This window comes from Phyllostomus hastatus, unplaced genomic scaffold, assembly GCF_019186645.2.
Source record: "Phyllostomus hastatus isolate PE091 unplaced genomic scaffold, TTU_PhHast_1.1 phas_contig_34, whole genome shotgun sequence".
NCBI lineage: Eukaryota > Metazoa > Chordata > Mammalia > Chiroptera > Phyllostomidae > Phyllostomus > Phyllostomus hastatus.
The window spans coordinates 36,761,768-36,777,317 of NW_025333857.1; the positions used below are offsets into that span (position 1 = coordinate 36,761,768).

The 15,550-nt window shown below is 37.1% G+C and overlaps 1 protein-coding gene across 1 annotated transcript in view; it reads right to left on the reverse strand.

Moving 5' to 3' along the window:
* Nucleotides 1-15,550, reverse strand: part of LOC123819693 (guanine nucleotide-binding protein G(q) subunit alpha) — a 259,106-nt gene that overhangs the window by 48,807 nt on the left and 194,749 nt on the right. The window contains exons 4-5 of the mRNA XM_045840150.1: nt 12,983-13,111; nt 10,209-10,338 (exon numbers count right to left, since the gene is read on the reverse strand). Coding sequence (XP_045696106.1) covers nt 10,209-10,338; nt 12,983-13,111 — 259 coding nt within the window. The remainder of the gene's footprint in view (nt 1-10,208; nt 10,339-12,982; nt 13,112-15,550) is intronic.

Here is a 15,550-nt window from a genome sequence, read left to right on the forward strand (position 1 = left end):
AGTATATAATGTATATAACAAACAAAATATATGTTAATCGACTGTTTATGTTATCGGTAAGGCTTCTGGTGAACGGTAGGCTATGAATAGTTAAGTTTTGGGGAAGTCAAAAATTATACTTGAATTTTCAACTGCACAGGGGTCAATGCCCTTAACCCCTGCATTATTCAAGGGTCAACGGTGCATATAAATGAAAAAACTAGTGGTGACACTGTGTATGATTCTATGAATATACTAAAGTCCACTGACGTGTATACTTTAAAAGGGTAAATTTGATAGTTGGAGTTTTATCTCAATAAACTGTTAATTAAAAAACTCAGCTTACTCTTTTCTACTTCCTGTATAGCTAGGCCTACTGTCACCTTCCTTCTGAAACTCCCTTTCCTCCCCATGTTAGTCATGACCTACTGAATGACCTCCTGTCCATGTCTTCTGGCCACCGCTGCCCTCACCCTGCTGCCACCACCAACTGCCTCCACTGCTCGGTCCCCAGCCCTTGTGAAAACACAGCCTTTTCTGTGGCCTCCCCCAGACTGAAGGCAGGACACCACCACTGCTGGTGTGCTGCTTCTATAACTGCTTTATTTCAGCAAAGAGCATACCTGACTTTAAATGAACATGTAACTTATATCCTTCCCTATATGTGTGTATGTCAATAAAAACATTAAAAATAATAAAAATAACTATCAATAATTGATCAAGCAGACAAGAAACTAGTAAGGCCATAACAATTTGCATAAGTCAATTAACAAGTTTGTTGTAATAATAGACGTAATGTAGAACCTTGCACCCAAAAATATAAAATCACAATTTCAAGTGCACGTGGAACATTTATAAAAACTGGACACACACAAAGATATAAAGAGTATTCTGCATGATACATGGTGAGCTGTACCCTGTTATGTTTATGGGTGGTAAAACTCAATTCTGTGAAGTTGAAAAACTAACCTCAAATTTATAGATAGATTTACTAAAATTCCAACCAAGTTTTTTTTTGAATTTGATAAGCTGAGCTTAAAATTCAAATAGAAGAATAAAGGACTAAGAGTAGCCAAGAAAATTCTGAAGAACAGTAAGGGAGGTAGATTTGATGCACTACATGTAAAGATAATTATAAAGCTAGTGGTTAGGTACCTTTACATTGGGTATAACAGTACTAAATAGATCAACCAAACTGCCCAGAGAAGACTCGTGTGTGAAATAAAACTGGCACACAACACTGGCGTCACTAATATCATGGGAAGGAGAATAGTTAAAAGAACTAACCAATAAAAAACATTTATATTTGCTTAAAGGCCTAAGAGCTAAAAAGCAATAAAAAATTACGAGGCCAGAATCTGGGAAAGGACAAATCTAGAGAAGTGGACCTGTATTTGGTGGCACCCTTCCCACGAGATACTTGCTAATTCTGGAGGTAGCAGCTGAGAGGCTGACACAGTGGGGCACCCGAGAACCATCACTGCTTTGCACAAGGGCTGTGCACTAAGAATGAGGGAATGGCCGCGTAAACAGGCACACACAGGGACTGCAGCTCAGCCCTTAGTCACCAGAAGGGTTAAAGTGAAAAAGACTGACAGTAACAAGGGGTGACAAAGATGGGAAGTGACAAAAAATTTCAGACATTGCTGCGGGGAGTGTAAGTTGGTACTTTCGCTTTGGAAATACTTTTGCCCCACCTACTGAAGGTGAAGATAGATACTCCCTATGTGTCATGATTCTACCAGATGCGCATCCAACAGGAAAGCATGCCCACATGCACCAAGACACATTTATCTGAATATCCACAGCAGCATTATTTGTGATATCCCCAAACTGGAAAGCTACTGAGAGTCCATACAGTAGAAAGGATAAACAAATTGTGGTATTTTTTTCATGTAGTCAAATCCTACATGGTAATGGAAATAAGTGAATTATGTACAATATAGAATGTTTCTACCTTGCAAACATAATGTCGAGTAAAAGAAGCGAGACACAAAACTATGTACGTTCAAAATAGCACACCATCTAGATAAAATTCAAAAAACACACTTTGTTTGATTCCCTTTGTATAAAAGGTAAATGTAAATAAAAACTAAACAATCGTGTTTGAGGATGCATATTTAAGTATTAAAATAAAAGAGAAAACAGAGGAGTGACTGCCGTAGGGAGCGGCAGTCGCCCCCTGGGGAGCGGCACCAGCTAGGCTACAGCGGGCTCGGCAGTGCTCTGTTTCCTTGCCTGGGGTGTTGGATACACAGGTATCTGGGGATGTCAGTGTGCTGTACATCTTTTATTTGTGTACTTCTCTTTATGTGTGTGTATGTATTTCATAATTTAAAAGGCTGAAAACCATCAGTGAAGATGAATGATGGCTTTACTATTCAATAGATAGTATTGGGACAACTGAACAGAACTATGGCAAAAAATATTAAATCCTTACTTCCTATCATATACAAAGACCAAGTATAAGGTGTACAGAAAGCCTATGAAAAGCAAAACCTTGTCGCTTTTCACAGAAAATGAAGGACGTATCTTCATTTTCTTGGGGAAAATAAAAAAATTCTTGAAGAAAATATAACAACACAACTAATAAAGGAAATGAGTGAGTGGGCCACATTAAAACTCTTTTGTAAGAAGTGAAAAGACAAGCAACACACTGAAAGATAATGTCTGTATGTGTATAACCAGCGAACAATAAAATGAGAATATGTTTAAAAGTGTGTCTATATCAGTTTTTTTTTAAGACCACTCCATTGGGGATTGGGGTAAGGGGGAGGATAGGCAAGGATAGGAAAAGGTAATCTGCATTAAAAACCACCTGACTGGCTGAGAAGCATGTGAAACACAATAGGGCTTTTTCACATGATGGAAGTATATGATGGACTAAATAAATGATTTACGAGCCATGTGTAAACAGCCTGATAAAAATCTCAAAAACAATCCTGAGTAGAGAAAAAAAACTGCAAAGTAAAATCATTTAAATAAAATTTAGAATCATGCATATCATTTAGAATCCAATATTAGCTATTCTTTATCAGCACATACATATGTATTGTGTTGGACAAAAAGTTCATTTAGTTTTTTTCTGTACGATGGCTCTAGGAGTGCTTAGTTGTCTTTAAGTTCATTCAAAACAATTTTGTTAGACTGCATTGTAGCAGTTGTCATATCAGTGTGCATTTTAAAAAAACTTACCAAAATTGTGAATTTTTGTGCAGCCATTTTAATGCTGAGGATAGAAGAAGATATGGAACATTTTCAGTGTATTATGTATGCTTTACTATTTCAAGAAAGGGAAAAATGCAACTGAAACACCAGAGAAGATTTGTGCAGTATATGGAGAAGGTGCTGTGACTGATCAAAAGTGTCAACGGTGGTTTGTGAAGTTTCTTGGTGCTGCTATTGACATTTTGGCCAAATAATTCTTTGCTGTGGGGCTGTCTTACGTATTGGAAGATGTTTAGCAGCACCTCCGGCTTCTACCCACTAGAAGCCAATAGCAGGAGGTAGCTGACATACTAAAAATATCCAAATCAATAAAGTTATTGGTGAAAATGAAAATTGTGTCTTTTATTTTACAGAAAAAAACATGCAGACATTTTGGCCAACCCAAAAGTATAAAGGTGAAAAAATAAGCTAGGAATGACAAACGCCAGCTTGAGGCCAGTGGCTTCTTCTGGGGAGGGAGAGAAATCAATCAAGGAAGGTTACACAAGGTCTTTAATTAACTGTACCTATCATCTTCTTTCTGTGAAAATAAAGATTTAAAGCAAATATATCAAAATGTTAAGTTCTCTATAATTTTATACTTTCCTGTTTCACTGAAATCGTGTACAAAAACAGAAGTAAACAAAAGCCACTTCCCCGACTATTCTCGGTTTTATTCTTACATCAAGCTATGTGGTTAAGATGAACGGTATTGGCCCATCACGGACTCCAGTATATGGCAGTGCCTCAAAATGAAGGAGGCTTTGACAGCCCTTGTGAATTCTGGTATTCAGTTTACTGGAGGGATACTGTCGTGGATGTAATTTACTGCCTCCCACAGCATCCCCACGTGAGTTGCAGGGTCACTCAGGCTGAGTACCAGGAGAAGCTGACTTGTAAAAACACAGTAAATCTTGTAACACACCATGATTACCTCCTTTCATTGACTGCTAAGAGACGTGTGACTAAATCCTGGACTACCACTAGGAAAGGTGCCTGGTGGTGTGATTTATATTTCTTTCCTTAATTTCAGCCTCCAATCCTTACTGCCTTTCACCCAAATTTTTCAGGTGATTTATGTTATCCTACTGTGTGTACAGTTATGTAAACAAACACACACAAACATATAACCATAAAGGAAAATTGTGATAGATTTTATTATATTAAAACTCACTACTTCTATTGATCAAAGAAGAATAAATGGCAAGCTACAAAATGGAAGAAGATATTTACAATACATATGATAAAAGGCTCACATCTAAGAATATAAGAAACTCCTACATATCACTAAAAACAAGACAGATAATCCAAAAGAAAGATGGACAAAGCTGTTAAATAGCAGAGCCAAAATCGCAATCTGAAGTCTTACTTTGTTTTACTTAAAAAAAAAAAAAAAAGAGTTTCGGTTATTTGTAAGGCTATCATCACCTAGCAACAACGGCCATCACTTTCCAGGAGTGTCCAACCTGCAGCCCACGGGCCACATGCAGCCCAGGCTGGCTGTGAATGCTGCCCAACACAAAACTGTAAATTTATTTAAAACATTATGAGATTTTTTCTTGTGATTATGTGTCATAATGTATTTAATGTATGGACAACTCTTCTCTCAGTGTGGCCCAAAAACACCAAAAGGTTGGATACCTCTGGTTTATACCTTTTCTTGGTATAAAATCTTCCAAATTCTTTTCTTTTTGAGGGCTAATAACCATCCCTATAATTTCATATATATGTAATTAGTTGTAATTACAGAAATCAGATTAAACTAAACATACTATTTCATAATCTTTTTAAAGGTAATTTACATTTTTAAAAGATACTATTGCATAGATTGTAGTAATAAGGGTTCAATGTAAAGTCTTTAAATGATTTCCAACACACGTGCACACAAAACACATCCGTGTGTGCCTGTTTCCCCACACCCTTACCAGCACTAAGGTCTCTGGTTCAAGGGCATAACTGGTGATCTGAAAACTTCCTCCTAGCTTCCAGCAAGCAATGCAAACAAAGAAGTAAAACCAAGGAGGAAACATAAATGGTGAGCAATGAAAAGGGCGAGGGAAGGAGTCTCAAATAAGGACAGGTGGCTGAATGAACAAAGGGAAGAGGAAATGGAAAAGGGGTTAAACATGAAAAAGTAGGGCGTCTTTCAGGAATATCCTTGCTAATCAGGCCATGAATCACAGACAAGTATACCAAAGGCTGAGAAGCAAAATGTAGTTTCTGATTTCATAAGCTGATCAAGAGTCAATGAAGGAGGGTTAGAGTTTGCCTAACTGAGACTGGATATCTTAACCTAAGCTCTCATTTTTATCTACTGCTTAAAAGTTTCCTTTGGAGTTCAATTTTTCTTTCTCCTCATATTTTAGTCAGTTTTCCCGTTAAAGCTGAATTTTATCTGAAAAAAATTCCCAAAGCCCACTTGGAGTTTTTAAAGTAGAACAAAATACATGTTTCACACTTTTAAAGAGAACATTCAAACTTTGGTTGTAGCTGAGTAACTTCAGAATGGCTTCATTTTAAAACCAAGTAGAGGAGAAATATCCAAAGGAAATTTGTATTTTAGACTGTTTTAAGATAGTTCAAAATCAAATAAGCAATACAGGAACTCTGAATTATGGGCAAAGCCTACTGTTATCTATGAGAATAGTAAGAGCTTAGCGGCAGAGAAGAGGTGTCTCAAGTCCTTGAAAGGGCAGGATTTTCATTCTACTTCCAGGCCCTTGTCCACCTTTAACAGCTTCTCTTGCTTCTCTGAGTCTGTTCTAATTTCTGGAAGACACTGTAAAGGACAGGTGAGAAAGCTGGTCTGGAATGGCAGAGGATGGAGCCCTGGGAAGTCCTGACCATGGGTCTCAATCTCTCCACACTGGACCCTTGTTGTTCTGATGCAAACCTAGATCTAACCTCACAGGAGGTCAGCTGGTGAGATTCAAATGAGTAATGGTGTTAAGCAAGTTTTGAACAGGCATGAAGTGCTTAAGGTTATTATAAATGTTTACTTTCTTCTTTTACAATTTCTTAGAAAATATACTGAGCAATTCCAAGAATGAGGTTTGAAGATAAAAGGTTGTGAGAACCAATGTTGGGGAATCCATCTCGGTTCAAAAAGAGGGCTAGGATATGAGAAATTCTTTTAATATTTTCATAAAACTAATGACCATTTCAAAAGAATTAATATAAGCAGGAAGCACACATTCAAAAAAGAACCAGAGGGGAAAAAATAGTCTTTGGGATTCTATAAAGTGGTTGGTCTGTAAGACAGACCCTGAGTCACTAAGAAAGCATCTTTGTATTATAAGTGTTCAGATATTCATGTAACAGAAAACCAGAAAAATAAAAGACTAAAAGACAGAGTTTGGATACACACTGATAAACTGAAATATGTTATGCAAATGTCTTATTGTGTGCTCTGGGCTTTCAGAGGCACTGAAATAATATATACATGAAAAGATTACAGCAAAATAGTTGGCTTCCTGCTGATGTGTTATCACAGGGAAAATCAGACAGTAAAGGGAATATGCAAATCAACACAACTCTACAACCTTGAAAATTCTCACCCACTATTTGATAACATATTTCTTTCTTTGGATTAAAAAAAAATAACAAAAGAAATGCATTCCCCAAACTCTAGGAAGGCTGAGAATTTCAACAGACAAAAGCAGATCTACATAAATTTTGAAGATTAATAAAAAAAGTTTTAGAAATATTAAAAGCAAAAGCAGCAGTCCACAATACTTCCCAGAGGAGCTCTGGCTGGTGGTCTGCAGTGCCTTCTCACAGTCCCCAGAGAGAAAGGGGGCTGTCTGTGGCCACTCTCAGACAGGCACCAGGGGATGTACCACAGAGTCTGCTTTGGATTAAAGTTATGAACTTCGGATTTCAAAACCGAAAACATAAATTATGGGCGTACTTATTTCAGTTTTGTCTCATCAAAACCATAAAATTTAAGGAAAGCAGAATTCCGTATTGTCAAATTTCCTTAATGATTTAAGAAAGTAGAGAGGCAATGACATTTTTATATATTAGCACAATTGGGGGAAAAAAAGAATAATGTCACTATATCCCAACATTAAAAAAATACTTTCAACGTTTCCTAACTACCAATGCTGCCAACTGTGATGGCTACAGCTAGCATGGATGAAGTAATTAAGAAGCAGTATTTTTCTTATTATGCTCAAGATTATCTGCAATGCTACTATCAGGATTGACTTGAGGTCGAAAAAATGAACAACATAAAAATGACTTTTATCTCACAGAATTACATGTTAGGTTTTAAAAATATTCACAAATGATTAGGGAGTCCTAGTGAAAAAATAATAGATTTGTTAATTTGTAGCATAATATATATCACCAAAGGAATCAAAAGAAACTGGAAAAATATTTTTAAATGTACATAGTACCTATACATTGAATGGCTCGTTACTGTAGAAAATGTAATTATGGTTATCTGATCATCAAAACAATGTCATTTTATTCAAATTAAAATAATACACTTTTACACAAAAACCTGATCTCCACAAGCAACATCATATGAAAAATGGAATAAATGACCTGTAATGTCTAGATAACAGAAGAAATGGATTAACTAGAATTAGCTGATGAATGGCCTAGGAAATTTACCTTCTTTTCTGTATTTTCTGTCTTTTGCAAATTTTAAAGTAGTAAACTGATTAGCATTAAATCACAACAGTACATTTATCTCATATACAATGTGTATTGGTAAACACATTTTTCCTGCTGGCTATAATGTAAACAGTGACAAAAATAAAAATTATGTGTGTTTCTTACATCTTACAGTAGCATATCTCTTTAATGAGGTCATTTAAGGCAAAGTTTGTTTGTTTTTTTTTATAATTTCTGTATCTCTTTGGATTCCCTGGTACCCAGTACACATAGTACACAAGCCTTCAAATTTTTTTGTCTTGATTCTACATTTAAAGACATCAGGAATGTTGTTACAGGTCTGCTTCTAAAACATGCAGTATGTTAAAAAAACTACAACCAAGGATTGTGGAACAACGAACCAACACAGGCAGAGAGAGAGAGACAGAAAGGCACATGGCAGTCTCCCTGTCACCTGCCAGGAACGTGTTCCAAGGGGGACACTGTGGAAAGCACCAAACCCTACAGAGACTATGTTTTTCCTGTACGTGCATACATACCTACGATCAAGTTTAACTTGTAAGTTGGGCACAATAGGAGATTAGCAACGACAAATAAAAGAGGAAAAACTGCAGCAACACTGCAATAACAGTCCTGTGAACCCAGACTCCCTTATTAATTAGGGAATGTTCACCTTTTCACTTAAAGAAAGCACTTCACAGCTTCTCTTTGACACATCCAAGCTGCCAGCATTACTACCTTGTGCTTTGGGGCCATTCTTAAGTAAAATAAGGGTTACTTCAACACAACTACTGTGACACTTGGTCTGATAGCAGAGGTGGCTGGCTACTAAGTGACTAAGGGGTGGGGAGCGTCGACAACGTGGATACACGGGACAAAGGGATGCGTCATGCCCCGGGTGGGTCAGTGCAAGATTTCATCAAGCCACTCAGGACGGTGCACAATTAATAACTTATTAATTGTTTACTGAGTTGTTTATTTCTGGAATTTCCCACTTGGTATCTTCGGATTTCAGCAACTGCAGTAACTGAAACCACAGAAAGCAAAATCAAGGATTGGGGGGCGGGGACTATTGCATTGAGATAGCATAGCTAAAATTCTGATGGCAACTGATTTATTTAAGTTTTGATAAGTGACTTTCAGGCTCTTTGCATTACAACTATAAAGGGCAAATGGCCAATAAACTTCACTCTTAAAAAGAAGTTTTCTGATTGATTCAAAGGCCCATACACTTGCACCCAGGAAAGATTCTGAAATGTATGAATCGGCTCTATATGAAATAATGTGTCATGAACTCTTTATCAATCTACATACAAATTCTACATACAAAAGAAATACTATGGAGGATTAGATGTGTATGTTAATGGAGATTAACTCTTATAGAAAAATGAAGTACTTAAAAGAACCAAGAAGCCAGAATTCTTGTATACCTAACAGATACACAGCAATAAAAGTACATCTGAATATGCCACATTTTATTTTAATCAGCTTTAGCGATATCTCACATCCTTCTCTTTATTTCCTACGCTATTAGAAGGATATTTAATACTTGAACTATTGGCATGTCAATCTGCATCTTTGCCTCTGCCAGGGTATCAATGATATCTTCTCTGTTTCTCCAACACTACACTGAATTCCAGCTCAAAGTCAGTTTTCTACGCCCTTTAATTATACTCTCTAATCAACTCTGACTCATTACCAAGCCTTTATTATCCTCGAAATCCATATCTATACCTATTAAATTTCCATTCAATGGGGAGGAACTTGTATTAATGAATCAGTTCTCCAGACAGGTCTACCACTCACTCACTGATCAGTAGAGACAAAGTTATGCAATAGCATGTAGAATTCTTTAATAGCAGAAAGGCCACATCACCAAGACACTTCATGGCTCCACAATGAACTGATTTAGGGCCCAGCTGCAAAGTCACTCACTTCTGCCAAGAGAGGTTTTGAGTTTTCAGTACTCTTTGGGACCCACCCAGCACACAAACAACGATCTAGACAAAACGGAAACAAAACACAACAGGCTGACTCATTCCACCACTCCCCGACTCCAGCCTGCAGGAAGAAGGCTACCAAACGATCTGATGATTAGCCTAAGACTTCTGTTATTTTCATTTTCAGAGCCTCTGCAGAATGTTAAAAGTACTAAATTGCATCTAATTAGACCTGAACACACAGATCTGCTCATACATCTGACAAAAGAGCTTACCTTTCTTTCTGAGTGCACCATGTGTACCATACAAGCTATTTTTGGTTCATTTTAAAATCCCCCAATAATCAGTCAAGAAAGCAATGAAGTCAGTTAACTCCATACCCCACACCCTACTTCCTATCATTTATTTTTGTATCCGATATTAAAATGACAAACCACTGCCAGTCCAATGAGCACTCACCTCATTGTCCGATTCCACGAGAACTTGATCATATTCACTAAGCGCTACTAGAAACATGATAGAGGTGACATTTTCAAAGCAGTGTATCCATTTTCTTCTCTCTGATCTTTGGCCCCCTACATCGACCATTCTGCAAGGTTAACAATATTCATATTAATAGCATGAAAAGAAAAAATCAACATAAACATAGCTTTACTTACAAACTTAGGAAAAATATTTTCTAAAAAGAATGATCACCCAAGTAAATTCAATTAATACTTATAGAACATCTACTAATTTTCTGTTACCTAACAATCAAAGTCAAGTCATTCTGGGTAATAAATCACTGTAGTTATCAGCAAGTTACTAGATGTGTACGAAAACTTCAACTTTGTAAAAAATAATCCTGTGCTGCGCCAAGCAAAATGGTGTCTTTTTAAATCAAACATTGAAGAATAAACAAAATGAGTTTTATTTGTATTAAGCTCTAATGGAAAATACTGGCTTCAGTCAGTTTGTGTTCCTATAGAATGAGGATGATGATCCTCATACATTTCTCAAAGATGCTAGAATGACTGCAAACACATTTAAAAGACGGAAGATACTATGTATTTCAATATGGTTGTGTGTAATGCTTCAACTAAATCCAAACACAATTACCTTGAACCTTTATCAGTAGGGTAAGCATTATGGGCTGTTTCCCCCCAGTATTGACAATAATTATATTGGGTCCAGTCATATTGGGTAACACAGATGCAATTAGCCTGTTGCACAAAACAGCTTGCTAACCTTCGATAAATACCGTATGTGCTACAAGAGGCCATCACATGAACTATTTCAAGGATTTGTTTTTAACACTGAGTTACTACTCAGGAACCAATACTGATATCAATCAATTTGAGTGATAATGTATACATGAAAATAACCTAGTAGTTCTTGGCACTAAATCTAAGTTTCTTCAAACTGTTGTTCCATATCTCAGTGAAAATGTGCAGGATGTTCACAGGTTAAAATACTTTCAGAAAATGAGAGTCTTGGGTACAAAAGTCTGTGTAAGGCTCTGTAAGCATTTGTTGAAAACTGCAGTTGATTCTGCTGTTCTCCTGCCTCTAAGCCTTAAACCTACACTAAGAAATCCAGGTTCTTCCAGGTGACTGCTTCTAATAGTATTCTAAGGCATGGAAGAGGTATCTGAGAGGTAAAACAATGGACCCAGGGAGACTTATGAAGTATGGACATCAAAACTAGAATTCAAAAATTAAAATGCTAGCTCTTCCCTGATGCTGAGTGAAGAGTATGCAACTCATTTATATAAAATGCTCATTCCATGAAATCCTGTCACACTAATCTCTACAACACACTTTTGATGGTGGTGGGAAGTTATTTTTCTAAGTCACTATTGTTGTAGAGGCAAAAATGTCCTTTAAAAGCTGGTGCACACAACAGAGAAAAAAATAAGATGTAACAGTAACCTGGTTTCACAGGTCACTACTTATAAAATAAGAGAGATGAAAATCTCCATGACATGCTGTATGTTTTCTGAAAATATTCTGTAAAACTTCAGTAATATTCTGTAATATGGTTTTAAGAGGAAGAAAATTTAGGTGTCTCAAATTAAAGATCTCTAAATGCTATGAACTCAAAATTTAAGTAATCCAGAATGCTGAAGATATAAGGAACCCTAGTGATCATCTAATGCAACTATTTATAACAGGAGAAAAAACTGAGGCTCAGAATTATTTCCAAAATGTTACCGCCTGTTGTTGGGTATGCCTATTAGAAAGCAGTGTATGGCAGCCAGCTGCAACCCCGGGTGCAGAGAAGGATTACAATGAGACACACGGTGCTTTGGCAGGGAAGGACCAGGGGCCACTCACCGTGGTCACAGGGCAGAGCTACATAGAAAGAGTGAGACTCATGCTACCCAACCCTGTATTGTATGTAGTTTTTCTTTCTTTCTTTTTTTTTTTTGCCTCTTTTTGTACATAGTTTTTCTTCACTGGGACTCAACTAAAGAGGAACTCAACTCTCCCTGCTCTGTCTCCATTTCTTAAAGCACCCTGCAGCTTGTATTCTCACTAAAAGTGCAACTGAGTGATGGTGTAGTAAAAGATTAAATGAAAGTAATCAGTATTGTTTACTTTTTCCTCACCTTAAAAAAAAAAGACAATACCTCTGCTTAAATATTACTTGGAATAGCAGCTGTGAGGGAGGAAGTAATATATTTTCACTCTGTTTTCCTACATAAACTTAGACTAGGTTAATCAATCCATATTCAAAACCATGTGTTTTGAAAAATTTCAAGCAACTTATCTTAGGAACACAAAGCATCCCATAGTTTTACTGCTACTGAAATTTTTGCATTGGTTCCACAGGACTTGAAGGAAAAATGACCTGAAAGCTTCCATCAACATATAATTTCTATTATTAATAGGGTCATAGGATCATTCATTTCTTACATAAATCTAAAAATATATCCACTGTCCTCATAGGTAAAGTGATTCCTCAAAAATTATAATCAGTACTAATGTTAGAGTAACTGATTTTGTTTAACCATCAGCAAACAAAGATTTCATTGATTCCCTGGTGATTTAATCTGAAATGAGAAACCTGCCCATACATCTTTCCTCTGCTTCCTCTTTCAGGACCACATTACTTCATCTGTGTATCTAATGACAATTGGTGTAAGGTGATACTGTTTTAAAGCCTACATATGATTTCGATATTTATAGAGTTCATCAAATGTACACAAGGCAAAAGAGCTCAAAAGCGGGTTGTACGGACTCAGTTACTACCTGAAAATGACACTTTGTAAGTCAAAGGGGTATTCGATGATCCCTGTGGTGGGGACTCGAACTCTAAGCACATCTTGTTGCGTAGGCAGGTAGGCGGGGTCGGCAACGCGGTCCAAGTCATTGAGATAGCTAAAGGAGGGAAAACAATGAGACTGTCAGTGACACTGTTGCACCACACCTGCCTGCGGAAAGAGAAGTACAAAAATGAATCGTAAGAGAGAAGTGAAGAATAGAAAGAAAGATATCAGAAAGTGGCAAAGAAGTCTGGGAACTCAAAAGTCAAAGTCAACTTTCCACTGGTCAGAGCAAGGTTACCTGTCTGTGGATTACCTGGTTTCACTATGTTTTTTATTTCCTCTCTTACTGTCAATTATAACCCATACAAGAGGAAATGGGGAGAAGAAAATAAATCAAATAAGTCTTCTACCCTCCACTTACTTAGAAGGTCAAACAGTTTTTGAATTATTTATACAAATAAGGCTTGTATAAATAAACAGGTAAGAATTACACATCACATCCGAAAGCCTTTTTGTTTTTCTTCCTTTTGCAGAACATCATAGCGTCTTCCTGGAATATATCTCCCTCTTCTAAGAGCGAACACAGGACACCATATCCTGAATTCTGTTTAAAGTCTAAGTTGTTCACGATTCTCGAGCCACGAGATTAGCAGCTACTGAGGTAACAATGTCTGAGGTCACATATTCCCTGTGTTTAGGATCACCACCCCTAAACTTTAAATGTATCGGCTTATATTATATTTATCTATTCCTTTGGAGAAAAACACATTATTTGATTTTTAAATAATTTTAGACTCACAAGATGCTGCAACAATATTACAGAGAAATCTCCTCTACCCTGCACCCAGCTCCCCTCAATGGTAACATCTTAAGCTCCCACAGTACATCATCAAAATGAGGAAACTGACATTGAACCAGCACTATTAACTGAACTACAGATCTTACCTAGATTTCACCAGTTTTTACACACACACACACACACACACACACACACACATTTTGGGGGCACATAGCTGTATGAGACTTTATCACATGTAGAGATGTGTGCAGTCACCACCACAACCCGGACACAAAATCTTATCACCACAAAGGAACTGCCCCGTGTTACCCATCCCAGCCCTGGCCCCTGACAGCACATATGTTCTCCACCAGCACAATTTTGGCATTTTAAAAACATTGTCTTCCATTCACTTTTCATTCTTTCAAAGTGTGAAAAATAATCTGCAACCTTGAGAATGACCTAATTTGATGTAACTGATGACACACGGGTGAAAACGACTGCTCTGCGCAGCAGCTTCATGACTCAAAGAGTCACAGTGCTCCCTGCCCATGGGGTGGAGCATGGATATGGGTTCAGAACACAACTACAAGGTGTAAACACGGAGCACTTAACATGTGAATGAGATTTAAAGAAAAGATAGAGTCATTAATAGAACTGAAAGGGGTTAGATGGCAACACCTTTATGCGCATAGATAAGAGACAGTGAGTTCTGAGATGTGTAACAGGAAATGTCTCGTACAGATATTTTACAGACAGTTTGTGTTTGTTGTAACTCAGCGAACACAAACATTCCATCACTGTGACCTACAGTGAGGACTTGGTCTCACTCGTCATTACTCCTGCCTTAGTGCCTACAGGGTGCCTGGCAAAATGTACTCGGTGATATCTGTTGGTCGCATGGATGCATGGATAGGTTTCCTGTGTTGAGATTTCATTTTAGCGCTATTTAAATACCATTTGTATTAGTAGTGTTTTTTCATATTATATTATTAAATTTAACACCGGTGTTGAAAGAAATGTTGCATTAAGTCTCTAAGATTCATTAGATCCTAAAGTAGTAGAGCTAAGTCTGACTTTAACAAAGAAATAAAACCAATAAAGGCCTATTTTGAGGCCTATCGATTCTTTAAGACAAAAACATATCAGCCTAGAAATTCCTACACCAAATCAACTCATTAGTATTCTAGTGGCCTTATCCCAAACACATGAATGATTCTCCAACTGGCAATTAGCTCTCTACTGGCTGATCAAAACCAGCCTATCTTTAATTATTATTAAAGACAATAATGGCTGGAAGATAAATAAGGGAACAGGCTGGGAAAATATGGGCATGAGAAGCAGGAAGGAAATATGAAAATGTACTGGACCCCAACTTTTGGTCAGTATCTTGGCATAGCCTTGGAGTTGCCCAGTAGGGTTAACAAGCCATGTTCTGGAGCTGGTCTGTGTCTCAATCTACATATAAATCAGACCACCACAGCACAAATGCACAATCAGCTGGCTAATTTGTATTGATGAGTTTTTCTGATTTATCAGCTCCTTAAGTTAAAAAACTTGAAAAGAATGCACATTTTGAAACCTACAAGATCATCATTTCTTTAAACTACTATATACAGAAATTTAACTCAGAGGAACCAGAAAACTTCTAATTTACAATGCCAAGTTTGCTCAGAAATATGCTGCCCAATAAACCATTTCTACTCATTTAACTCAATACACGGGAAGTCAGAACAGAGGGTGACTAATTCTTGTACACAAGGTGCTGTTGTG